The 27,869-nt window shown below is 41.2% G+C and overlaps 1 protein-coding gene across 1 annotated transcript; it reads left to right on the top strand.

Annotated features, from left to right (window-relative positions):
• Window positions 1-22: 22 nt before the first annotated feature.
• Window positions 23-27,869, top strand: LOC114311414 (putative WRKY transcription factor 32). Its single transcript, XM_028257555.2, has 5 exons — window positions 23-695; window positions 816-868; window positions 18,633-19,330; window positions 19,592-19,750; window positions 27,279-27,869. The coding sequence occupies exons 1-5, from the start codon at window positions 398-400 to the stop codon at window positions 27,631-27,633; spliced, it is 1,563 nt and encodes a 520-aa protein (XP_028113356.2). The 5' UTR covers window positions 23-397; the 3' UTR covers window positions 27,634-27,869.

Raw genomic sequence — 27,869 nt, 5'->3', positions numbered from 1 at the left:
AAAAAAAAAAAAAAAAAAAAAGAAAGTCCTAGAATTTCTTTAGTTATGATATCATTCTGAGATGTTTAGGTTAATAGAATTATGCACACTAAATAGTATACTAACTAATAATGTGATATAATTTTATTGATTTTAAATTGTTGTAGTTTGTATAATAAGTGAAATTCTATAATTTTAAAATTATAATATTATATAACATGTTTTAATATACTAACTAATATAATAATTATGTAATTATGATTCAAAAAATACATAATTATGTAATTTTTTTTTTTAAAGAGTTTATAAGGTTATTACCGATAAAATAATAGAATAATATTTACACAACTAAACCGTTCGAAACCTTTACCTTCTCTCTCTCTCTCTCTCTCTCTCTCTCCGTGACTTGGAATCGGACATGGATGAGAAGCAGAGCTTCGAAGCTCTCAAACAACAAGAACCAGAGAAGAAGACGATACCACACGAAGAACAAGGAGGAGGAGGAGAAGACGAAGATGAGGAATTCGATGAAGTTGATGACGACGACGACGACAGTGGTGCTGAAGGTGAAGTTGGTGGTGAGCAGAGGAAGCAACTCAGTGAGTTACCGCCAATTGAAACTCGGTACGGAGCTTCTCAATCTGAAACCCTAGCCTCTGCTTCGTCCGAGAATGATCTCCCCTCCGATTTTCATACTTCCTCTCACCTACTCTCAGGTCTCTCTCCCTCTCTCTCTCTCTCTCTCTCTATATATATATATATATGTATGCATGTGTGTATATGTGTGCATGTATATGTGTGTGTGAAGCTGACAGTAAAGGAAAATGATCTGACAGAGGTGCCGGTGGATTATGCCCTTCTACGGCCGCTGGTGTCGACTGAATTCAAGGTTAGAACTGTACCTAATCTTATCTTCTACTGATTATTATTGAGTTTCTCATTTCAATTATGTTTGATGCATTTTTTTTTTTAATTCTGTTTCGCATGAATTGGTGAGCTTCTGTGATTGTGAATTTGTTTCAATTAGGCATTTGGTGGCTGAAAATTTTGAATTTGGATGATTTATGAGCTTGTTCATGGGAACGATATATTGTTGTAGTAGTAGTTATTTGCATCATGAATTTAGGTTTTTCTTCAATTAGTTTTGTTTTCCACGTTTTCCCTTTTGAGACTATAAAAACTTGAGCGGACAGGGATTTAATGTGGTTCTGCTTGATTGCTGAAATATGAGGTTTCTGTTTTAGAATTATAGCTTTGTGTCTTATCCAGTAGTTTTTGCAGGCGATAGGGTCGTGTTGATCATATTTTGTAGTTCCAGGGTGTTGAACAACCTGGAATTACTGAGTATATCAATTGGGGATTTGCCTCGAATTCTGAAATCTGGCAAAATGCACCACGAAGTCTGTATATGGTCATCCCCAAGTCAAATGGCTCACTAGAGATTGGACCCTGAGAGTGGAGATGTATATTCATCACTGGGAGGGCTTTGTGTTGCAATAGAGAAATAAGTAGATAGTGGAACTGGAATAGAATGCATTTCAATGTAGTGGGAGTAGAGCTTTTGGAAAATATAGGTAAAGTGATTGCTGTAGTTATTGTAAATTTAAAAGGGCAAACCTCACTTTACCCCCTGTGGTTTGGGCTAGGTACGGTTTACCCCCCGGACGTTTGGAAATAACCACACAACCCCCTATAGTTTCTAGAGCAAAACACACGCTAACTTCTATTAACAGAATAAGTAAATTGACCTTTATACCATGGTCTTCTTCCTCTTATCTATTTTGAATTAAACCTGTAAACATATATATATACACACTGCATCCCAGTCACCCTCACACCCCACACCCTCTCCGATTGGCTTCTACTTCAGACAATCCGTCGGCATGTCACTCCTTACGGCGTGATTGTTCTCTTGTTGTTGCTTTGTGTTGCCATTCCCGACATTGGGGAAGCTTTGTTGGTGTTGAAGTTTGGCCCGTTAGTGCTAGAGCTTGCCTCCCTTCTCCGGCGTCTTTGTATCCACGATTCTCTGACGTTTATGCACCGTGGCAGGCCTGACTTGCCGACGCTGGTGTGTCACCACCATTCTTTCCTTCGTTCTTGCTGTTCATCTGCCTTTGTTACCGTCGGTTTGCTTCTCCAGAAAAGGTCTGATCTGATGAGGGCTGCTACCTCTTCTTCCCTCCCACAACACCTTCTACCACCTCGTTCTCGAGCAGTAGAAAACCCAATCTGTTCAATCCCATTGATAATAATCAAACTATGGAAACTAGGAAACAAAATTATGTTCATATATGTTTATACATGGACAACCCCGAAACAATCCCATTGATGGCCCTATCTATTACGCATATGTTTATATATTTTTTTAATCCCCACCATTTGTTCAAGCGGGATATATAACAGGTATATATGTATGTATACTGAGAGGGTAATTTTTGGGAAAAATTGGGCCGAGCTCCGAGTTTGGCTTCGAGGCCCAAAACGCGAAGGACTAAGTAAAAAGGCCGTAATGGCTACTTCGGCCTAGGGGCAAGGTTACTCCGGCCTTAAGGAGACAAAGTTACTGCGGCCCGAGGAGGTGAGATTACTCCGGTCCAAGGAAGAGTGAAGCCACTCCGGTCCCGAGACAACTCGGAGTTAGGCCGGTCTCAGAGTTAGTCCGGCCGCAGTATGTTCTGGGAAGACCGGTTTCAGAATTAGTCCGGTCGTGACATACAGCGGTTGGGACGGTCAGAACTTGCTACTTGGAAGTTTGAACTAAGCACATCAAGGTCAAACAGGGCAGCCGAAGTAATCAATTGGAGGAGCAGACCGAGCTAAGTATAGTTCGGCCCTCTGTGGCTCGGTATAGCCAATTTTACTTCGGTCACGTGGAAGTTCGGTCATATAAAAAACCATCCCACTTGGTTTAAGCAGTGGGGGAGGGTGCAAAAGGATAAGCATTATCCTTAGGAGAATGAATCCTAGGAGGACTCTGCATGGAGAAGTACAAGTCCTACTAGGATTGTGCCATACGAAACTTATAAAAGCTCACAAGCAACACCTTGGAGGAGGTAATTGAACACAATCTTTCTGAGAACTTAGAGCTTTGTCTATTTGTCAAGTTTTCTGACTTAGGCATCGGAGAGGTTTCCGGCACACACCCGCCGGCTAGCTCACGTTTGTGTTTTCAGGTGACAAAGCGACGTCGTACGGAGGAGCGTGGACTTGGTCAACAGGATTATACGAGGAGAATTATTTCCTCCCCGTACAATTGGCGCCGTCTGTGGGAAGAACAGACAAGAACAAAACCTCTTGACTAAGCTTCTCCTTTTTCTCAAGTCAATGGCACACATTGAAGAACTACCACAGTCCGCCATCGACGGACTAACTCCAGAGGGGGGCGCAAGGCGAGAAGGATTACCTTCCGTCCCCCCCATGGCAGAGTTGGAACCCCAACAACATAACTCCAGGAGGAGTGGCAGGGGAAGGCGGAATAGCAGCCCTCGTCACTCTCAAAGTCCTGACAGGCAAAGGAGGAGGGTTGATCCTCAAGCCCTGGAAGATCGCGTGAAGGAGCAAGATGAACTAATTCGAAGGATGGCGGCGGACATGGAAGCACTCAAACGCCAGATGAAGACTAAAGAGGTGGCGACAGGAGAGGGGCGTAAGCACAAAACACCCCCTCGCCACTCAGAGAATCGTAGTAGGAATACTACGCCCTCCCAAGGAGAGAGCAGAAGCCTCAGGACAGGCGACACTCACTCCTTATCTTCAAGAACTCGTCACTCCAGGTCTGAGAGGACGAGATCCGAAAGATCATGTACTGAAGGAAGCACGTATTGGCCTTCACATTCACACCAAACTAGATCCAGACAAACCGAACTACCCAGGTCATCCGACTTACGAACCGTGCTAGAAGAAAAAGCACGATGCAGGGAGGATGCCAGGGCAAGGGATCCACAACGAGTTTCGGCCTTACAACGGTTGGCTCCTCGGACGCACGGAAGCGTCGAGGTTGGAATGCCAATACCGCGACCGGCCTACGAACCAGCGGACAAGGCATTGGCAAGACTACAGACTTCGCCGTTTGTCCCAGCGATCGAAAACGCACCCCTACCATCAGGCTTCCTTCAGCCGAAGTTCAATACATATGAAGGGAAGACGGATCCGTATTCTCACCTGAGCCACTTTCGCCAAGTCATGGCTGTGTACAGGCGAAACGAGGCCCTAATGTGCATACTCTTCCCATCAAGCCTGGGCGACTTAGGCTTGACTTGGTTCGAAAAGCTCCCAGAGGGCAGCATAGCCTCCTGGGCCCAATTGGCAGAAGCGTTCGTAACAAGGTTTCGGACAAATACAAAAACACCGGTGGAGATAGACCAGTTACTCTCCATCGACATGGGAGAAAAAGAGACCCTCAGATCTTACAACAGTCGCTACTGGGAGACATTCAACCAGATTGGAGACTGCCCCACCAATCTGGCCATTGCGCAATATAAAAGAGGCCTACCAGTAGGGAATAGACTAAGGGATTCAATTACAATGACGCCACCCCTCACCATGGAGGCCCTGATGGAGAGAGTGCATCAGCACATCAGGGTAGAAGAGGATGGCGCACGTGCCAAGGCAAAATCAAGTGCGACCGCGGTACCAGAAAAGAAAACCTCAGCAAAGGTGAATACGGTGGACCGAAGTAACAAAAACGGGCGTGGCAGACGAGATAACGGAGAAGACCCAGACAAAAGATGGTTGAGAATCCGCACTGCCATAACAACGGTGTTCAAAAAACCAATATATCGGATCCTGAGCGAAATCAAAGACAAGCCTTTTGTCAAGTGGCCAGCCAAGCTTGGGGAAGCTCAGAAGAATTACGACGACAGATCACGGTGCACCTTCCACAAAGAAAAGGGGCACCGAACTGAGAATTGCACGCCACTAAGACAGCATTTAGAAGAATTGGTGGCAGCAGGCCACTTGGACGAATACATTGAAGGAGGAGCGCAACCGGCCCCCCATGATCATGATGACCAACCCAACAGAATGCCAAACGAAGCACCACCACAAGGCATTATCAATGTAATTCATGGAGTTTTTGAACCTGAGCGCGTATGCGAGCTTAGAGGTTCAATCAAGAAGGCTGAACACTTTAGGGAAGTATTAAGTTCCCAACCCGCCATCAAGAAGGGGAGGACAGAGGCAACAAACGTCATGTCCTTTTCGGATAAGGACTTGGAGCGAATTTACTGCCCCCATAATGATGCCCTGGTTGTCACTCTCCGAGTCAAGGATTTTGACGTCAAGCGGATTCTGATCGACCAGGGTAGTTCATGTGAGATCATGTATTACGACACATTCAAACAACTAAAGCTGCAAGACAAAGACTTGGCACCTGCAGTTTCTCCCCTGATTGGATTCAACTCCATACCAGAGTGGCCAGTCGGCAAAATAATCCTTCCAGTCAGAGCTGGAAGCGTATCAAAACAGGTGGAGTTCTGGGTATTGAAGGTCCCCTCCACCTACAACATCATCCTAGGCAGAACATGGCTGCATGCCATGCGTTCGGTGGCGTCATCATACCATCAGGTAATGCGGTTCCCCAATGACGCCGGTTTAATTGAAGAAGTCTATGGCGATCAGATCATGTCAAAGCAGTGCTTCGCCACAGCAAATGGAAGCCGAGCTGCCAAAGGATACGTTCATTCGGTAGAAGAACCAGAGAATAATGAACTATTCGCTGACGTCGGCAAAGAAGCTAATCAGAAAGCGGTGGAAGACTTGGTGGAGGTAAAAATAGATGAGAAGAACCCGGATAAGTTCTTCTTGCTTGGCTCATCATTGTCCAGCGCTGAGAGATTAGAGGTCATGGAATTCTTGACTTCTAATATCGAAATGTTTGCCTGGACACCTTACGACATGCCAGGCATTGATCCAAACTTCATCAGTCACCAACTCAATGTCCACCCATCCGCCAGACCAGTCATTCAACGCACGCGCAGATCGGCACTCCACCACGCCGAAATAGTGGCAGAAGAGGTAGGCAACCTGCTGGAGGCAGGAGCGATAAGGGAAGTGCACTACCCAAAATGGATCTCCAACACCGTCGTAGTGCCAAAAAAGAATGGTAAATGGCGTGTCTGCGTCGACTACAAAACAGTCAACAAAGCGTGCCCAAAAGATAGCTTCCCTCTACCAAGGATAGATCAACTGGTGGACTTAACGGCGGGACATAACCGACTTAGCTTTTTGGATGCATACAGAGGCTACCACCAGATCGCCATGCATGAACCAGACCAGGAGGTCACATCCTTCACAACACCAAGGGGGTTATATTGCTACAAGGTCATGCCCTTCGGCCTAAAAAACGCAGGGGCGACATTCCAAAGGATGGTCACCAAGATGTTTGAACCATTGTTAGGCAGAACAATGGAGGCGTACATCGACGACATGGTGGTCAAAAGCAAGGATGAGAATGACCATCTGAAAGACCTAGGGGAGATGTTCCAGATCCTGAAGAAACACAAGCTACGCCTCAACGCATCCAAATGCGCATTCGGAGTTGGATCTGGCAAATTCTTGGGCTTCCTGGTGACCAACCGAGGCATAGAAGCAGACCCCTCTCAGATCAAAGCCATCCAGGAATTGGAGAGACCAAACTCAGTCAAAGAAGTGCAGCATCTCACTGGTATGGCGGCTGCACTCAACCGGTTCATAAGCAGATCGTCGGACAGACTACGACCGTTCTTCCAAGCTTTAAAGGCCAAGTTTGAATGGGATGAAGAATGCGACCGAGCTCTGGAAAGCTTAAAGGAGTACATGTCTTCCCCACCACTACTTGTCACTCCAGTACCTGGTGAAGAACTCTTTTTGTACCTGGCAGTTTCTCAGCATGCAGTTAGCGCAGTGTTGGTTCGTGCAGAAGGAATACAACACTTGCCCATCTTTTATGTCAGCAAGACATTATTGGGAGCCGAAACAAGGTACTTGCCCCTAGAGAAACTAGCATTAGCATTAATGATGGCATCCAGAAAGTTGGCACATTACTTTCACGCCCACACCATAGTCGTCCTCACAGCCTTTCCACTAAAAGCTCTATTTAAAAGGGCAAACTTTAGTGGGCGAATTCTGAAGTGGGCAGTAGAATTGGGACAATTCGACGTCAAGTTCCAACCCAAAACCGCAATAAAAGCCCAATCCTTGGCAGATTTCATCGCAGAATTCACTCCTGGAAGTCATCATATCTGCCCAGTCGACCTGACTGTAACAACCGAACCAGGGACGGAAGTTGACGCCGGAATAGCGCAACCCCTAGTGGAAGGTAGTCCATCAACCAAACTAGGGACAGAAGTTGACGCCGGAATAGCGCAACCCCTAGTAGAAGGTAGTCAATCAAGCACCAAGGCAGATCATGCTAAGGATAGCAAGGAAGAGACAAACAAAGGCTCACCAACAGTTCAAACGGAGGACGAAGGACAGATAGCCAACATGGACCTTGAAGAGAACACCATTCTAGACCTCACAGCATCATCTGATCCCTCCACTTGTTGGAAATTATTCGTTGGAGAGATGTGGAAGCTCTTTGTGGATAGAGCATCCAACCGACATGGCGCGGGACTTGGCATAGTCCTCATCTCTCCAGACGGTCTAGTTATAGAGCAAGCAATCAACCTTGGCTTCCCAGCATCCAACAATGAAGCAGAGTATGAGGCGCTCATCGCAGGACTCAAGTCAGCACACTTCATGAAAGCAGCCGAACTAATGGTATACAGTGACTCTCTGCTGATGGTAAATCAAATTTCTGGCGAATACGAAGCAAAGGACGATAGAATGGCCAAATACCAAGAGTTAGTCAGAACAGAGATCAAGAAGTTTGATGTGGTAAGGATAGAACAAATTGGCAGGGAGGAAAACAGCCGAGCGGACGAACTAGCAGGCCTGGCTTCAATGGCAGATACATCAGTCCCTCATCCATTACTCATCGACTTCTTACCAAGACCAAGCATAGAAAACCCCGAAGCAGAAGAAGTATTTTGCGCAGAGTTAGGGCCCTCCTGGATGGACCCCATCATCCTGTTCCTAAAAGACGGCATCCTACCAGAAGAGAAAAAAGAAGCCAACAAAATAAGGGCAAAGTCGCAGCGATTTTGGCTGTCTCCATCTTTGGCATTATACAAGAAGTCATTCTCTGGGCCTTACCTCAAGTGCGTTCATCCCAACAAAGTAGAAGCCTTCCTGTTCGAAATACATGAAGGGGTATGTGGAAGTCATCAAGGGGGAAGGTCGCTCGCCTACAGGGCTATTTCGCAAGGATATTGGTGGCCATATATGCAAGCAGACTCAGAAAAATATGTGAAGAAGTGTGAAAAATGCCAGAAATTCGCGCACCAAATACATCAACCAGCAAGAGAACTCCTACCCTTAACTAGCCCATGGCCTTTCGCAATGTGGGGCTTGGACATAGTAGGACCACTTCCAACAGCACCCGGTGGCAGAAAATTCTTTCTCGCAGCAACAGACTACTTCACAAAGTGGGTGGAAGCAGAAGCATTGGCGTCAATCAAAGAGAAGGATGTGAAGAAATTTGTCTGGCAAAATATTATCACTCGGTTTGGCATACCAAAAGCACTGATCTCAGACAATGGAACTCAGTTCGACGGCAGAATTTTCAGAAGCTTTTGCGAAGAATACAAGATAGAGTTCTACAATTCTACTCCGGCATATCCTCAAGCAAATGGGCAGGCTGAAGCATCAAATAAAGTCGTCTTGGATGGACTAAAGAAAAGGCTAGAGAAAGCAAAAGGCAAATGGGCGGACGAACTCCCTCACGTCTTATGGGCTTACCGAACCACGCCTCGGCGATCAACAGGAGAAACACCATTCTCCTTGGCCTATGGAATAGAGGCAGTCATCCCACTAGAAGTTGGCCTCCCCACAATCCGAAGCGAAAATTTTGATCCAGACTTAAATGGAGAAGCCATAGCCTTAGAACTCGACCTTGTAGAAGAAAGAAGAGAAAAAGCAATGGTTCACATCGCCGCCTACCAACGAGAGTTAATCAGAAAATACAGCAAAAAGGTACATCCAAGACAATTCAAGATTGGGGATTGGGTACTACGCAAAGTAATGGGAAACACCCTAATCCCAGGAGACGGCAAGTTAGGCCCAAATTGGGAAGGTCCTTATAAGGTGGTTGGATTAGCAGGCAAAGGGGCATACCACCTAGAAGACAAGGATGGCAAGGCAATCCCTAGGCCATGGAACACGGCCAATCTCAAGTTATTTTACTTTTAGCTTTTTCTTTTTCAAGCATATGTAATTTCCTTTTCCTTCAATAAAATAAGAAATTCTTTTTGGCGCAAATTACCCTTTGTAAAAGTTAGCTTTCAAGACTTACGTATATTACAAACATGTTACTCTAAGTTAGCTGGAAAAACTAACTTAAAGGTTGGCTGGATTAAACCAACACCCATCCTAAGCCCAGGATAAGGATCCAGGCTGCAGGACATTTGGTCGGAATAACCAAATACTATAAGTTAGCCGGAAAAACTAACTTAGAGGTTGGCTGGATTAAACCAACACCCTTCCTAAACCTGGGATAAGGATCCAGGTTGCAGGACATTTGGTCGGAATAACCAAATACTAGAAGTTAGCTGGAAAAACAAACTTCAATGGTTGGCTGGATTAAACCAACACTTTGTACTCCTTAGCCGAAGTAAGTGCATGACTAAGGAGTGGTTGGCTGGACTAAACCAACACTTTGTACTCCTTAGCCGAAGTAAGTACATGACTAAGGAGTGGTTGGCTGGAATAAACCAACTCTTGTTACTCTTCAGCCGAAGTAAGTGTTAGGCTGAAGAGTGGTTGGCTGGATTAAACCAACACTTTGTACTCCTTAGCCGAAGTAAGTGCATGACTAAGGAGTGGTTGGCTGGAATAAACCAACTCTTGTTACTCTTCAGCCGAAGTAAGTGTTAGGCTGAAGAGTGGTTGGCTGGAACAAACCAACACTTTGTACTCCTTAGCCGAAGTAAGTGCATGACTAAGGAGTGGTTGGCTGGAATAAACCAACTCTTGTTACTCTTCAGCCAAAGTAAGTGTAAGGCTGAAGAGTGGTTGGCTGGAATAAACCAACTCTTGTTACTCTTCAGCCGAAGTAAGTGTAAGGCTGAAGAGTGGTTGGCTGGAACAAACCAACACTTTGTACTCCTTAGCCGAAGTAAGTGCATGACTAAGGAGTGGTTGGCTGGAATAAACCAACTCTTGTTACTCTTCAGCCGAAGTAAGTGTAAGGCTGAAGAGTGGTTGGCTGGAACAAACCAACACTTTGTACTCCTTAGCCGAAGTAAGTGCATGACTAAGGAGTGGTTGGCTAGAATAAACCAACTCTTAGTACTCTTCAACCGAAGTAAGTGTAAGACTGAAGAGTGATTGGCTGGATTAAACACACTTAGTACTCCTCAGCCGAAGCAATTATGTCGGCTAAGGAGTGGTTGGCTGGTAAGTATAGTTTAACCAACCAAAAACCGAAATAACACTTGGAGTAATAGAAGACATTACAAACGCAAGCATACACACAATAACCGGAATAAGAGAAGTGAAATTTTTATTCAAACAGAAGTCATTACAAGGGGGCTTAGTTCGGTTACAAAGAAGAAAAAGTAAAAAACTAAGAAAAAAGTTCATCAATTTCAGCATCGAAAACCGCATCGGCATCTACTGGAAGACCGGTCTCTGGCGGCAGCACTCCTTCAGTCACAACGGTGGCATCGACCGGAGCCACAGTTTCATTCGGCTGTTCAATAGTCAGATCCTCCACTCTGGACTCCGGCCGATCTGTCTGATCCACGTTTTCAACTGGAGTACCCCCAGAAGCAGAATCTTCGTCAGTATCTGAACCTTCAAGGAATTGCTGCTGCATGGCATCCGCGTACCCCGCAAGGGACTTCGGTATAAAGTACTCTGGAGGGTTGAAGACCTCGGTCTGTTGATCATGACCGAGCTTCTCCACAGCCGCCCTCCAGCCGCACTTGAAGAAAAGCTCCTTGGCGGCATCGCATTGCTTGACGTAGGCCTCCTCGGCCTCCTTGAAACCTCGCTTGTACCCCCCCCTTGTCGACCGCCTCCATATTCTTTTTCAGTTCGCTTATTTCGGCGTCCTTTCTCTTCTCTAGCTTCAACAACTCCCGCAAATACTTGTCCTTCATTACAATGGCAGCTTTCTGCTTCTCCGCTTCCGCCGAATTAACTAGATCGGCAAGACGGCCGTTCTCCGCTTCCAGCTCGGCCATTCTCTTTTCGGCTTGTTGTAGTTCGGCCGACTTTGCTTCGGCTTCCGCCATCGCCTGCCTTGTGGTTTTGCGGAGCTCTTGGACTTTCCGGTAAGTGACATTGTTCTTTTGCAAGGCCTGGCAAAGCAAAGATATCTTTAGAACCGAAGTAAGAGTTAGAAAAATTTAGACAGGAAAAAGCAGACAGCTACTTACCAAGACCATGGACTTGGAAACAGACCGAATTGATTTCATTTCGGTGTTCAGTTGCTTCAAGTGGTGCTCCATGTCCTTGGGGAGGCACACACTTTTGGCCAGGTTAAAGGCCAGTTGGTGGTCTTTTTCACCCACGACCGAATCAGTGGCTTTGATGTTCCGGTCATTGAAGATCAAAGGCGGAGCCCACTTCGGAGATCGAGCTCGGTCCGTTTGCTCTGGTTGGGACGCAGGATGAGGACTTTGGGGGACGGTTTCGACTTCGTCAACAAGTTGTTGTTCGGCTGACGTAGATCGGGCGCGTTTTGAAGGACGGGACGAAGAAGGCCGTTGTGAAGGAAGGGCCACGACGGCAGGCAGCACCTCAGCAGTTGGTGTTACTTCGGCTCTAGTTGTTGAAGTTAGAAGGGCCCTGACTCTGCTCTTCTTTGCCATTTCTTCCTCAGCGGTTAATGGAACAAGTCTAATCTCGGGCAAAGTTGGGTCCGGCTCCGGTGCTTCCTCGAGAAGAAAATCGGTTACCTTTGCTTTCCGTCGACCGCTGTAACGGTAGGTCGGTTCGAAATTTAGAAGCTTTGACCAACTTCTTTCTTTAACCCGGAGTGCGGCTCGCAGAACCCCAAGGTTGGGATAACTGTACAGGGAACGGAGATGGGCGAAATCTGCAATAAAGAGAAGTGTTAGTTCGGCTAATAAACTAAACAACCGAGATAACAAACAAGACAGAAGACCGAAGCAAAATTACCAGGTTCTCCCATTTTCCAATTTATAGGTCGGCCAGGAATTTGAGCTTGAAAATCCTCAAAATTCCCAGAGACCCAAAGGAAATCATCATCGTTAAGATCTTTGTCCGGAGTGTGCTTAATTATCTTCTCTCGGCGGCGGCGAATTCTGAGGTAGTAGACCCACCCAGCATTCTTTGAGCCGATGGAATACTGATGGAATATTTCGGCTAGACCGAGATTTAGTCCGGTTTGGTGGTTTAATGCGTCTATTCCCATTATAATACGGTATGTATTGGTGGACAGTTGGGTAGGACATAACCTAGTCTGTCTAAGAAATTCGCAGATGAGCGGTTGGACAGGAAACCGTAGTCCGGTTTCAATTATTGACTGAAGGGTAAAGGGGACGGAGCCTTCATTGTCCCAGGGAGTAGCATCTTTCTTGGCCAACTCCAGTTGGACATCATCAGGAATCTGGTAGTCCTGCCTGAATTCGGCCATGCCACCAGGGGTTTCGACTAAATATCTATACTTACCCATTTGTTGAATAAGTTACGAATAAATTATTTCGGTACAAAAATTTGGCTCAGTAGCCCGGTTGAGCACACGTAGGAGTGCCTGGGCAACCTAAGTCTGCAAGGTAGAAAACAAAGGGGTTAAGCACAGATCGTTGGACCGCGCTACAAATTATAAGCAAGATATACAAATCCTACTTCGGCTCAGTGGGCTGGTTCTACCTCGGCTCATCAGAAGGTTTGTTAACTCGGTTTTGAGCAGGTTAGACCGGTTTTAACGTCTAGGGGCAGCTTTCTGAGTTCGGTCCAAAAAACTCAGAAAGCTGGTTTAGTCCCAAGGCCTAAATCGGTTGCAGTTTGAGGAAAGTTACTTCGGTCGAAGCCCCTAGGGGCGGCTTTCTGAGTTCGGTTTAAGAACTAAGAAAGCCGGCTGGGCCCCGAAAGCCTTAGCTCGGTTATTGACCGAAGTACCTAGTTCGGTACGTGCACGTTTTTCCGGTGAGCTTATCTTGGCTAGAGTGGTTGAGAAGAAACTACTGCTATTCCTTTGAGTCCTAGTTCGGTTGTTCTCTGAAATCTATCTACATACACAACACAAACAGTATCCTGGTTCGGTTGGGATGTGATTCTGGATCGAAATCGAGTTTTCTCTAGGGTATATGACATATACTCTTGGGTTCTATGGTTTCTTCATGAAAGTACGAGAGCAAAGCAGACAAATGAAGAAAAATGTTTGCAAAAAGCATACAAAGCAAAAACAGATGGAAAAACAAGTAACAAAAGCGAGAAGGGTAGACCTGCTTACCAGATTGAAGAAGAAGAAGCTGAAGATGGAGCAGTAGCAGCAACGGAAGCACGAACACAGTAAGCTCAGAACTCGAGCAGCAAGAGAACAGAGAGAGAAGACGAAGGAATAGCAAAAGTGAAGAGACCCTAGCCTCAGGAATTACTTTTGTTAGAAAGCCCAAAATTTGGGCGGGAACTGTTTCAAGATCACAAAGCACGAAGACGGCGTGACAGCCGTCCTTAACCAATCAGAGCCTGCCACGTGTCACTGGAATGAGAAGCGTTACAGTCGCTGTGATTGAAGAGACGTTTTTGACCGGACATAGTGATATCCGAGGTAAAGTTAGATCGGCTAGAGAGGCTAAAGGGTTTTTAGATCGGCTGAAAAAGCCTAATGAAACTCTAGCTCGGCCAGCAGACTGGTAATCCCAATCTTGTTGCACAGATGGAATTAAGGGGCAATTGAGAGGGTAATTTTTGGGAAAAATTGGGCCGAGCTCCGAGTTTGGCTTCGAGGCCCAAAACGCGAAGGACTAAGTAAAAAGGCCGTAATGGCTACTTCGGCCTAGGGGCAAGGTTACTCCGGCCTTAAGGAGACAAAGTTACTGCGGCCCGAGGAGGTGAGATTACTCCGGTCCAAGGAAGAGTGAAGCCACTCCGGTCCCGAGACAACTCGGAGTTAGGCCGGTCTCAGAGTTAGTCCGGCCGCAGTATGTTCTGGGAAGACCGGTTTCAGAATTAGTCCGGTCGTGACATACAGCGGTTGGGACGGTCAGAACTTGCTACTTGGAAGTTTGAACTAAGCACATCAAGGTCAAACAGGGCAGCCGAAGTAATCAATTGGAGGAGCAGACCGAGCTAAGTATAGTTCGGCCCTCTGTGGCTCGGTATAGCCAATTTTACTTCGGTCACGTGGAAGTTCGGTCATATAAAAAACCATCCCACTTGGTTTAAGCAGTGGGGGAGGGTGCAAAAGGATAAGCATTATCCTTAGGAGAATGAATCCTAGGAGGACTCTGCATGGAGAAGTACAAGTCCTACTAGGATTGTGCCATACGAAACTTATAAAAGCTCACAAGCAACACCTTGGAGGAGGTAATTGAACACAATCTTTCTGAGAACTTAGAGCTTTGTCTATTTGTCAAGTTTTCTGACTTAGGCATCGGAGAGGTTTCCGGCACACACCCGCCGGCTAGCTCACGTTTGTGTTTTCAGGTGACAAAGCGACGTCGTACGGAGGAGCGTGGACTTGGTCAACAGGATTATACGAGGAGAATTATTTCCTCCCCGTACATATACTGTATATATATGTACAATTAGAAATGAAATTAAACAAGTAATTATGTTAAAAAATTATACATTAGATTATGAATTAGGGATATTTGAATTAATATGTAATTTAATTAGTTAATATGAGATTATGTTAAAAAATTATGTGAAAATAAAAATACAGATTATATACATATTATATATATATATATATATATATGCATTTACAGGTTTAGTCCAAGAATATGTATATATATGTTATTCTTTATGGAAAGTTTGTGTGGATCAGTGGTTTGGGGTGGCGAGGTGGGGTTGGCAAGGTAAAAGGAAGAGGAAAGGGACGTTGGTATGGGGATGGTAAAGGGGAGTGAATAGAGAGAGAGAAACAGTAGAGAAAGAAGAAGGAAGAAGAATCAATGGGTGTGTTTGGTTTGTGTTTTAAAATCAGTTTTTGAGAGAGAGAAAAAAAAGTAAAAAAACGTGTTTGGTAATGAATTTTCTGAAATATTCTCTGATGACTATGGCCTTGTTTTGGTTTGGATTTGAGAGAGAGATTTTTGAAACATGCTCTACAAACACATTTTTGGGAGTAATCAAACAAAATAACTCTCAAAAATGTGTTTGGTTTGACTTTTTCCAGGATAAGTTTTGAAACATGTTTGCAAACACATTTTGAAAAAAAAATCTCAGAAATCTGTTTGGTTTGATTTTTGTACAAAAATAAATAAAAAAACACCCCAAATTAAAAAAAAAAAAAAAATCTTCAAAAATGCACAAAAATAAAATAAAATAAAAATTTTAAAAAATTATACATAATTGGATTTTGCAATTTTTATACGTAGTTGGATTTTTCATTTGTAATACATCATTTTCATCTTTTATATGTAATTAACATATTTTCTCAAATGATTTACTGCCATATTTTATGTGATTAATATATTTTTCCAAATACAATATTCGTTTGATATTGGTAGGAACACCCCCCCCCCCCCAAAAAAAAAAAAATCTTTTTGGTTTGATTACTCCAAAAAATGTGTTTGTGGAGCATATTTCAAAAATCTCTCTCTCAAATCCAAACCCAACAAGGCCAATGTGTTTGGTTTCAATTTTTTGGATTCAAATTTTTGAAAATTGAGGGTATGTTTGGTTTGGATTTGTAGAGTGATTTTGAGAAAAAAAAATTTAAAAACTTGTTTGATTGGTAATTTTTCCAAGACAATTTTCAAAATCGCTTTCTCTCTCTTATACATCAATCAATCAATCAATTTTTCTCTCTCCTCTCTACTTCTCAATCACTTTTTCTCTCACACACATCTACTCAATTACAACAAAATATCAAATCATTCCAAACTCTCAAACTCCAAAACTACTTTCAAAATACACAACCAAACAAACTAAAAAAATTTCTAAACTCTCTTCCTAAAATAATTTTTAAAAACTATTCTCTCAAAACCAAACCAAACATACCCTGAGTTTTTATTGTATTTTGTATTTTTTTTTTTAGTGAATATTTTTAAAATTTTAATAAATACACAAGAATACGAAAATGTACTGAATTTTCATAATCTTTTTTTTTTTGGTATTTAGTTAATTTTTTAAACATTTTTGACAAAAAAATTGTAGTTTTTAAGTGTATTTATGTTTGGTGTATTTAAAATTTTTAAAAATTGCTTAAATATTACAAAAATTCAATGAAAACAAAAAAATACGAAAAATAAAAAATTTAAATTTTCTGAAAAGTGAAACCAAACAAGCTATGGTATTTTGTGTAAATTTGAAGGTGAACAAGGGGTAATTTAGTCTTAAAAATTCACTTACTCTCTTTCCAGATGCGTGAACCTCACATTCCGTTAACTTAGATGGAAAAGTTGATGGTGCGCTTTGGTCCAGGGGGGTTATGTGGTTATTTCCAAATATTAGGGGGTAAACTGCACCTGGTCCAAACTACAAGGGATAAAGTGAAGTTTGCCCAATTTAAAATTAGGATAATAATGTTGAAAGTCAGTCTTCTAGATTAGTGAAGTACTTCTAGATACGTTCATTGCATTTTTCCTTTCTAAATTGGCCCTTCATAATTATTGGTCTTTGTCTAGTTAATAGCGAGCAGGTTCATATCATGTTATGATATACTTATTTTCTCTTTGATTTCCATACGTCTTTGTCTTAGAGTTAGATGTTGGGAATTTTGTCTATGCCATGCTGCATTTCACTGTCTTGAGGCTCATTGTTTTTCAGACCTCATGCCATATTTACAATAACATTCTCGTTGTTTCTAAACTGCATGTAAATAATTATTTTAAGACATCAAGGTGTTTGAGTCATTTGGATGAGGGAGAAACAAACTAGGGAAAGGCTTTGACAACTAAATTATGGATAGATGGGTTAAGTAGGCAGGCAATCTTACCTCCACTTTTTTTCTTTTTCCTTTGTGTGGGGAGACTAGTTCATGTGACCCGAACCCAAGGCACAACACTAGAGGCGGATAGTACTTGCCATCACACTAGGTCATGATCTCTAGAATTAAACCTGTAGATTTTCTTAATATAATTAAAAAAAAATTCTATAAGTAAAATTTGATAAATCAATGCGTGATGGCAGCTAATAATTCAATTTTCAGCCATTCATGTGTAATGTAATTATAGTAAAATATCTCATCGATTTCATTTGCTGTTGAAGTTCATTGTCCCTGCAAAGAGAGGAAGTGAGATGAGGGAAGGAGTCCTGAAGTTAAGGTTTTCAGTCATAATGGGAAACGTTTGACAGTCAAGAACTTTGACAACTAAATTATAGATTGAGTGAGAGCTACAAAAAGGTTTCTGATAAAGGAAGCAAGTCTTTTGAATGTTCATAAATCTACGAGTAGTTAGCTTACCCATACAACGGAATTTTCACTGTTTTTCTGGGTGTCGATGTATTTCATAACCGAACTGATAGTATACCTATTTTAAATCTTAGGTGGTCTAATTTAGCCATACTCGCTTTTGTTATGGTTAGCAATATTATATTGTACGGAGAAGCAAAGAACAAAAACCACATTTAGTATATCCTGTGCCAATGAATTGACCATTTGCAAATGACTCGGGGTTATACTTCTGTTTTTCCAGGCAAAATGCTGAAGTCTTTATCTTGATTCCCTCAAGTGCTTCTTCATAAACCTTTGTATCTATCGAAGTATCTGCCAACATCATTCAACCACTCAAGATTTACAGCAACATCCACATTTTAAACATTTGTATGCAATGTTAGGGAACAAACAACTAGACACGGTTGTCACTATAGGTATTGACTATTGTGGAAGCTAGCAGAACATGCACAGCCCCCAAACAACTACTTTGTTACAGATTTTCAGTCTGCTCTAAAATTCAATGGTGAACTTTCAGAAGTTAGTTTTCTCATAAAAGTTTTTATTTTGTTAAACTCTCTTTTTGGTGGCATAGCTAAATATGTCAATAAGTTACTAGAATATCCCACATTTCTAATCATACATCTTAATTATCTGAAGTTAAAATTTTTATGGTTTCTCCTTTTTGTTGGTTTGAATTTACTCAGATCGTCTGCCTTTGTTACTCTACTCTATAAATTGTGGTCCCTTAGTTTTTGGAAGAAAGATTAAACAAGAAAATCATTGACTCAATTACAGTTTCTTGGTGGTTTGATATTCACAACATTTTGTTGTCCTGCTAATTCTCAACAATGGGATGACTTAATTTTTCCTTATGCTCTACTTTCCTCCAGAGGCCTTTTGTTTTCTTCATCCTGGATTGCTAATTCCATGTTTGTTCTTACACAGATGCATATACGCGTACACTGTTTAGAAGCTAACATCTGTTTCTTTATTCATATAGATTTTAATTATTATATGTTTAAATTTGTTCTGATTGTTTTGTTTCCTGCAGGATCAAACTGGGGTGTCCCAGCAACAAGCTTTGGTAAGTGTAACGACCGAGGCTGCTCAAACTAAGTCACATAATCAGCTTCAGTCACCTGGGTGTCTAACTTCTTCACCAGAATTGTCACCAACATCTGTGACACAGTCCATTTCATCTGCCCCAAGTCCCACTCACCTAGATAAAAAACTGTCACCAGTAGTGAACACAAATAGTGCACGTATGCCACATGTGGAAAAGCATGATTCTGCCAACCCTAAACCTATATCTTCTGTACGTGTTGTAAAAACACCGTCAACTGATGGCTACAATTGGCGGAAGTATGGTCAGAAGCAGGTGAGAAGTCCTCAAGGTTCCCGAAGTTACTACAAATGCACATTTTGTGACTGTCTTGCTAAAAAGATTGAGTTCTGTGATCACTCAAACCGGGTCATTGAGATAATTTCTAAAGGTCAGCACAATCATGATCCGCCTTGGGGAATAAATTGCACAAGGGAAAGTAGGCTTGCTTTACCTGCTGCACCTAATAGTACAGCTCATCCAGTGAGAATGCTTAATGATTCAGATCCATCCACTTCTTCAAGAGAACTAATACAAGAAACACCTGTACTACCTGAAACAAAACACCAGGACTCTATTGGTTCTGATGGAAGTACTGAGATTGACATTAAGGAGGAGCATGTTGATGAACCAGAACCAAAACGAAGGTAAGTTGCTTTGCAGTCAGTTCTCAAATTTTGGTGCTTATTTGATATCTTTCTTCTTATTTGGCAGACGCAGTGTTGTTAGGTGCATAGAATATATATATTTTGAACCGACCCCATTTGATGGGACTCAAGGCTTGGTTTGGTTTGGTTGGTATCCGGGCCAGCTTAGGTGCATAGATTGAACTGTGGTGCTTTTTTAATGAACTTATCAAAAAAAAAAAAAAAAATTGGACTTTATTTACATTGTCTCTATGTAATCAGATTGAAGAAAAGCAACTCATCATATTCAGGTTCTTCATTTAAACCTGGCAAGAAGCCTAAATTTATCGTGCATGCGGCTGGTGATGTGGGAATTTCAGGAGATGGCTACAGGTGGCGCAAGTATGGACAAAAAATGGTAAAGGGAAATCCTCATCCCAGGTGTGTGCCTATCTTTCAGTTTAACCTTTTAATTCTGTATCTGATTTCTGTACCTTGATCAGGCTATAAATGCTTGTTTTGTTGGTGCTCCATCTAGATTCATAATGCTGATTTGCATTAGTTATAGTCACTCTGGTTATGCAATCTCTTTCTTGAAAAGTGACTGTTCTTAGGTTATAGGACTTAACACTTGAATTTAAACAGAGTTAGGTTCAACTTACTTGTGGTGTATGGATGACTATTTTTACGCCCCTTAACAAGTTTTCATGGGAGTTATAGTTTACCAAACTTGCATTGGGATTAGTTATCTTTTTTTCATGCTCATCAAGCATGCTGCATGCAATCATACAAAAAATCACACTTCAGTCACCATTTTTTTATTCTGGAAGAAAAATCATCTCTTGACACAGAACACAAATAGAAGTGGGGACATAACAAAATAAGTATATATTTTTATGCGAACAGAGGTTGATTAAGTTGGTAAGGATCAGACACTTTGCCTCCATGGCTTAGGTTCGATTCCCGCTGCCAGCAGTCCTCCTTAGTGGGCGATCTATAAGTCCAATGTAAGTCCTCACTGAGGCCTATGGCTTGCCTTGGCCCTGGACTGGGGTAGCCTCCCCTCACCTAAACTTTTTAATACCAAAAAAGAAAAAAAAAAGTATATATGTTTATATGTAAATTACAGTTACATCCAACAAATACTAATTTTGAATCACTGAAGCTGTATTTACCACTGTGATTCAATCTTTTAGATTTGTAAATCATAACAACCAGTTCTCATGTGTACACATCTGATCATGATTTTTCCTTTCCCACTTTCCCCTCTTATTCTTTGATAATAACCTCTATTTCATATTCACAATTTTGGTCTTAAATGTGACCAAAGCTTATAATAAAATCAGAATAATAAAATTATAATAAAGTATCCATATCTTAAGTTTGAGGTTCAGGGGGTGTTGCATTTAGTGGGCTCAAGTTTAGGGCACGTAAGAAGTAGCCCCACTATTAGGAAGAAGCTCTTCTTCAGTCCAATCACGGATCATTTGGGACCCTTCCCAATGATTCGAACCATTCTTCTTGTGGGGTCCATTGAGCACGAACGGATATCGGTAGCTACTTGATCGGATCACATTTGTCTAAAGAAAAAAAAAATAGACAAACTACGTGCATGAAATTAGTAATATGTGTACGTCGGTGTGAGTAATAAGTCAAAGTATGAAGAGCCCAATGCATGGCTCACAGCACTACTCGGTGAAACCAAGCTCACCAGCTCAGCCATAGCCGACTTGGAAGCTCCACGGCTCTCCTGGACAAGCCTCCGACTAACCATGGTCCTTCAAACCTCATTCCCATAGGGTGTGTCAAGGAGAGACTAGGAGCACTGCTCGCCTGAGCATGTCTTCATGCGGTCACTCCCACTTGGCAGTAGCGTAAGCCCTTGGCTTGCTTATGTATCCCTGAAGCACTCACTTCCTTGATTGAGATCACTAGCTGCTTACTACTATCATAATATCACTTGGCACCTAGGCTAGGAGCATGGCCTAGGCATCCACTACTTGTGATCATCCGAGGATTTTGAATTGGAGGCTAGGATCACAGATTTGTCAAGGTTGCTTGGCTTGCTCCCCAAGGGAAGACAACTTGTCCTTGACCAGTCCTAGAGAGAGAGAGAGAGAGAGAGAGAGAGAGAGAGAGAGGATGTTGACCTTGCACGAACCTCTGCATCATATGCTATGATACACCTTCGTAGGTGTGTCATACCTGCCTCTACAACTCTTATGTACTACCTTCCCAAGGTTTCAATCATAGGATTACTTTTGCTCTATCGATTCAAGGAGAACTGGCCACCTATCTATAGCTAACTTGGGCTCAAATAGTCCGGGAGCTTATATAAGGGTTGCCCATGTACACATAGTCGAACAACAACATAACACAATACAATCATACAGCTTCCACAGCTCAGGTGTTTAAGGTCTTTCACTGCCACCATCTCTCCCTCTAGGACTGCCTTGGTCTTGTCTTTTGCCGCCTCTAGCATTCATCATCTTCTTACAGGTTCACAATAGACCATCTCTCATACCTAATACCCACAAACAATACTTAGAAAAATGTGTGAAAGTTGGTCCTTGTTTTACTACCAAATTGCTATTAAAAATGATCAACTCCCACTTATGGAGGAAAAGTGCTTTGTTGAATGAGCTCAAATTCAATATTCTAATTTATTCTCTTCATGACTACATAGTACAGAGCACCTCCCAATCCATGAGTTGTTATCTATGTTCTTCACTTTAGCCCCTTGAAGGATGTCTAACATTTTTTTCCCCCAATAATGGAGTGGTGAGGGTGGATATAAAATACAGTGAAAGGGTAAAATGTTGCTATAAAATTGGGTTACCCTTTGGATAAAAACTGTTTCTTCCAAGTTCCAACTAATTAATCTTCTCTCAAACCTTTCCACTACCAGATCCATGCAACCTCTAACAAATCTTGTCCCATCATCCTCAAACCCTTCTAAGCAAACCTCTCAAGATTTACTGGAGGTCTTATCCATCTAAATACTCAAGCTGACTCTTCTTTCCTATCCCTTGACCATAGTTGTGACCTTTCCTTCCCCCTTAGAGTGAGGATTATTACAAGCACATACTCCATGGGAGATGTAAACTCCATATCCTTTATGTCCTTGTTAATAGTTCTATTAGATGGCATATCACCCATCTCCCCTTACAAGATTCTCCATTCAAAAGTAGGAAATTGACCTCACAATCAAATGTTTTCACAACAACATTCGTGTACATGACTAAATCTCTGTGCTTCGATTAAAACAGATTCCTGACCTCTACGTGGTGTTTTTTGAAATATCTCAAAGATATAGTCCGCTACTATCTAAGATAAAATCAGATTCATGACATCAACTTGGTATTTTTTCTAGTATCTCAAAGATATAGCATGCTATTATCTAGGATAGTTGTTGAGCATGCCGCTCAAACAAACTCGCCAATCGCAGAGGAAATGTCTTGGTACTTAGCATCTCCAGATTCAAGCAAAATAAAAATTTCTATCTCTAATTCATGTGAGAGGCTAAAAATATTGCATTACTAGGAAATGTGAGTCTCTTCTTTTTCTTATATTATAACAAATTAAAGGATCCAAGTGTCTAAATTGGGTACGGGTGTCAAACACATATGCCACACCCTTATCTTTGCCATATCCGGTGGACAAGGTTATTTCGTGGGAAATAGAAGAGTCCATGTAACATAGTCTTAATCTAGTGTGGTAGTTGGGCACAAACAAACTTACTAATACAAGTAGGTATTATTCATAGGTGAAATAGAACTCTATTCCAACACTTTGCTACTCACACTCCCAAAATTTCGTCACCTTGTTTAAGTTTTTACAAGGAATAGAGTCAAATGAGTCTTAATATCATTAATATGCTGTGTCACAATCTGTCATTAGTAATTACCACGCATTGCGTACTTGGAACGATAGTAGTTTGACTTTCTTTCATGGAAGGCCGACTCAACTCAACAAGCCTTGATCCCATTATTTGGGCCTTGAGGTCTACCACATCAATTCTTTTTCTTACAATGGTTCTATTTGGAGCCATATATTCAGTTAAATTCAAGGCAATCATATCCTTTCTCATAACACGTCCTTAAAGGCCATCCTCGTTTTATTTTAACATGTTCTACTTGTATCAAATTAATCTTCCTTGTTGGTATATTAGTTTAGTGGTATATGTTGCATATAACCAAATAACTCTATTATTTTATTATCAATCAGTACAACATCCAATGTCCCATGGATGGATTCTTTTCTTTCTCCATCTGTTTTTGTACACCACCTATTTTCTCAACATCCCAATTTTAGGTACTCCCAACATTCTATTCAACTTTGCAGGAATTTTACCATCACAAGTTACTCTCTGAAGAACTTTTTCATTCCATCCATCCTGCTTCAATTCTTATTGATAATTGGATATTGGAAATGGTCACTTTGGTCATCTCCTGGCCCGTAAATTTAGTTGTCTTTTTATCTACTTGTAGATTTGCTAAAATTATGACCTACTATTTATTGTTAGTCCTACTTCACCTAAATCATTTCAATTTTACAATATATCACGATAATTATAACTTATCATAAAAAATAGAATAAAAAACTCATTTAACTTTAACGTTTGAGTTGATTGCTATTTGTTTTGTCAGTTCAGCCTATGTCATTAACAAATGACATGCAACCGGAATATCAGTTATCTGCTACTAAGAGTGATGAGTACTCAAGGCCAACACTTGATATAATCCTGTTGTGTTGGAAATTCACTTGCTTCTTTCCTTACTGTTTTCACACTAGTTATGGTCAGTGTTACCATAAAACATTGATAGCCTGGCAAATTAAGTTTTGGAACATATGTTCCAAAATATGGTACACTTTATTCCAAAACGGTAAATTTGGCGATCCGAAGTGATTCCAAAAGTTTGTTCTAATATATTTTCTTAAGGTTTCCTTAGGAGTAAAAAAATATATATAATGACCTAAAATTTAAGGTGAGTGAAATTTTAACATGACAAAACATAAAAAATGAGTCATGATTTTCATAAAAATGTGTTGCTATATGATTAATTTGGAGAAAAAAAAAAAAAAAACTATGTTTTGTTGGATGTCTAATTGTTAAAAAACCTTCTCTAGACTAAGAGTACCTTAAATTCTTGTTGTAAACTATACAAGCCTATCCCTTATCGTACCATAATTTAGAGCATGTGATGTACCATGTTCACGTTCCCATTCCCGTTCCCCGTACGGAAATGATCCACGTTCCAACTAACATAGGTTATGGTTGTATCAAGCATGTCCTTAGGGTTGGTTTGGGAAGTGGCCTTTTTAGTGGCCTTTTTGGCTAAAATATGAGGTGAAAAAAACCAAAGTGTTTGGGAATGGGTTTTTGGCTTTTCACGGAAAAGCGTGTAAAAAGTAGAGAGAATTGGAACGAACCTTGGACTTCTTTGTATGTTTTTTGGCTTTGTGGCTATTTTAGCCTTATCCTAAATGCACCCTCTTGCTAGAGAAACAGTATGCAGGATAGACTCTTGGAGTCAATGGGAAGTAATGAAGGCTGATCATTGGTTGTTGCTGTTTTGTGAAGTGTTCAATCCTAAGTACAATGCTTTCTTCTCCTTGTTATTGTTATCGTCCTTGTATATCCTTCTTAGTTCTCTATCATCTCGAGTGCTCCATTATTTTCCAACTGCCAATTTGTTGGTTAGAACATCAATTTTTTTGTAAGTATTTTAACATCAATTCTCCTGATAAAACTACATGTTATCCCAATTTTATCAGGATCGTGGTCAAACTAAAGAATAAAAACTCTCATAATATGTTATTGCCTATACTTACCTTAGATCTTTCTTCATTAAAGTGTAACCGTTGTGCTGTGGTTACAAGGTTGTCGAGGATGCTCTTGCAGACATATGTTTTCCAAAATAGAAATGCTTTTCCATTGTGGCATGCTAGTTTGCATGTGTGATGCTTGGAAGGAAAGAATCAGTTAAAGATGAATTTCAACATCTTCTACCCCATTTCTTATCTGACCGAAATTAACGCCACTTTTGTTTTTGCTGCTTAAAGAACTCATGGACATAGCACTATCAGGTGTTATTAGAGATTCAAGTTGGAGAGTTGTGATCTCATTTGGTCAATAATTATATTCACCCTATATGGTGTCGTCTTATTTCTAGGCTTAAGCCAGGTGTTTGCATTTTCCAACCCAAGTGTTAATAAACATTTTCTTATGAATTCAAGCCCGCTGGTAATTGACAGTTTATGGTGGAAGAGGTAGGGAATCTATTTTCCTTTCAGGAGATCATTTGTGGCTCACTGACTAATGCCGGGCTAGTTCTCCAGCTGTTAGATGGTGGCTAGTATAGCCAAGTCTAGGAATCTGGACACAATATTGGACACCATGATTTTGGGAGGATTGACACTGGTACTTGGTTATTCTCCTTCTTTAATTTTTTTTTTTTTTTATTTACAAAAAACATGTTTGGTGAGTTGCTAGAGGAAGTGGCTGGAGGGGGTGGAGGGAGGAGAAAAATGAAAACTCATTTAGAAAACAGGTGAACATCTTTTTCTGAAAATTTTGAAATTGTTTCCATTTTTTGGAAACAAAAACAGATATCAAACGATTTTTGTTCCAGCTTTCAAAATGTTTGAAAACAAAGTTTTGCGTCTTCATTTTGATTGCTTGTATTTTCAAAGATTGGCCGACTGTACTAGAACTTTATTGCCTGGAAGCAAGTAACTAGTGTTTTTAGAAATATCTTTTGTCATAATGTGGAATGGATTAATTTCTTCCTTTATGTTTCGGTTTTAGCTTTGGCTTTATCCTCACTTGTTTTTCAGGACAAGGTGGTTTTCTCCCCTAGCTTTCCTTTTATAGTTTTTAAATGTTGTTATCCAAAACTATATGCCTAGATACATCAATAAACCACCAAATCAAACAAAACCTTGTATCCCAATCAAGTGGGATTGGCTACGTGAATCAATTTTCACCATTCAGCTCTATCATGGCTATTTGCTCAGTTAAATTAAATAAATTCCTAATTTTTTCACTACCACATTCTATGTTAGCTTAGGTCTTCCTCTCTCTCTTGCATTTCTATTTATGGTGATATTATCACTCTTAAACCTATTAACTTATTTCTTAAGCCCCTGCTTCTCTTCTGCATTCTCTCAAATGCAAGGTTGGAGCACATTCGACATGCAAAATGGGAATGAAGTAAGGTCATTTATTTCCATTTTAATTTAAAAACAAACTGTCTTTAGAAATTGAAACAAATGGAACTAACCTATCCATGTCTTTTTAACAGAATATTATGTTTGTGAGCATTTGTTGACTACATTTTGTGGATGATATAATCCTTATTGATCTCATACTTAATGGGGGGGAAACATGAAAAACAACCTCATTTGTAATCACACGTGTCTGGGAAATATGATAAGCAAGCACCATGTAACTACTTACATCTAACCATTGCTAGCTAGAAAAAAGAACTGGTTTTCTTGTTAGCTGCTCACCAAATGAGAAAAACGGTGTTGGGTGAACAAGGAAATAGCATTAGCTTAAGACACTGCTCCTCAGTGTGTAACCTTTCTGAGGGAGCACCATAGGGGTGATGTGGAGCCCCTTAGTAACCAAATGGCTCTGGGTTCGAGACTCCGTGGGAGTGGCACGATTCCCATCCACCTCTTTTCCGAGCCCGTCTAGGTCCTCCCATCTGGCTCCCCAGCAGTTAGGGTCTCCTTTGGTCATGTTCAAACCACCTCCTAGGCAAAACCCCATCTAGAATTTCAATTTCATCAGTTGTCTTTTTTCAAGATGAGGGGATTGCAAGTATCATTAAACCATTTTGAAAGTTGGCAAGGTCCTTTTGACCAGATATATATACTTCTGATATATTTGTAGCGATCATCTTTGCATTCTCTTTCTTTTGTTCTAAAATTTCTATATATATATATTTTTTTTTTCAAGGAACTACTACAGATGCACCTCGGCTGGATGCCCTGTCAGGAAGCACATCGAAAGGGCTGTAGATAACACGACTGCCGTCATAATAACATACAAGGGAATTCATGATCACGATATGCCGGTACCTAAGAAGCGGCACGGCCCTCCAAGTGCTCCTCTTGTTGCCGCTGCCGCTCCCGCTTCCATGAATTTGCAATTCAAGAAAACTGAAGCAATCGCGAACCAAATATCAGCGACCCAGTGGTCAGTGGACACAGAAGGTGAATTAACAAGTGAGACATTGGATACCGGAGAGGAGAAAGCAATGGAATCGGCTCGAACTCTTCTGAGTATTGGATTCGAAATCAAGCAATGCTGAAAGCCCACATCAAGGGGGTAAGCTGGCAAGGTAAGGGAGGAAAAAATAAATTATTAAATTTACAAGTTTGATTTTATTTTTTATTTTTTAATTTATGTTTGTTTTAGTTTAGTTTTTTTTTTTTTTAGTTGTGTTGTTCTTTAAGCAAACAGTTGTGTATAAATTGGTGCACTAGTGTTGAACAGGTTGCTAGTTGTTAGATTAGTTGTTAAAAAGATTGATTGATAGTTTTGATA

The sequence above is a fragment of the Camellia sinensis genome, chromosome 4 (assembly GCF_055761805.1).
Source record: "Camellia sinensis isolate YWXY chromosome 4, ASM5576180v1, whole genome shotgun sequence".
Classification (NCBI taxonomy): domain Eukaryota; kingdom Viridiplantae; phylum Streptophyta; class Magnoliopsida; order Ericales; family Theaceae; genus Camellia; species Camellia sinensis.
Note: the sequence above shows the minus strand (reverse complement) of the source record. Positions and strands in the feature narration are given on the sequence as shown.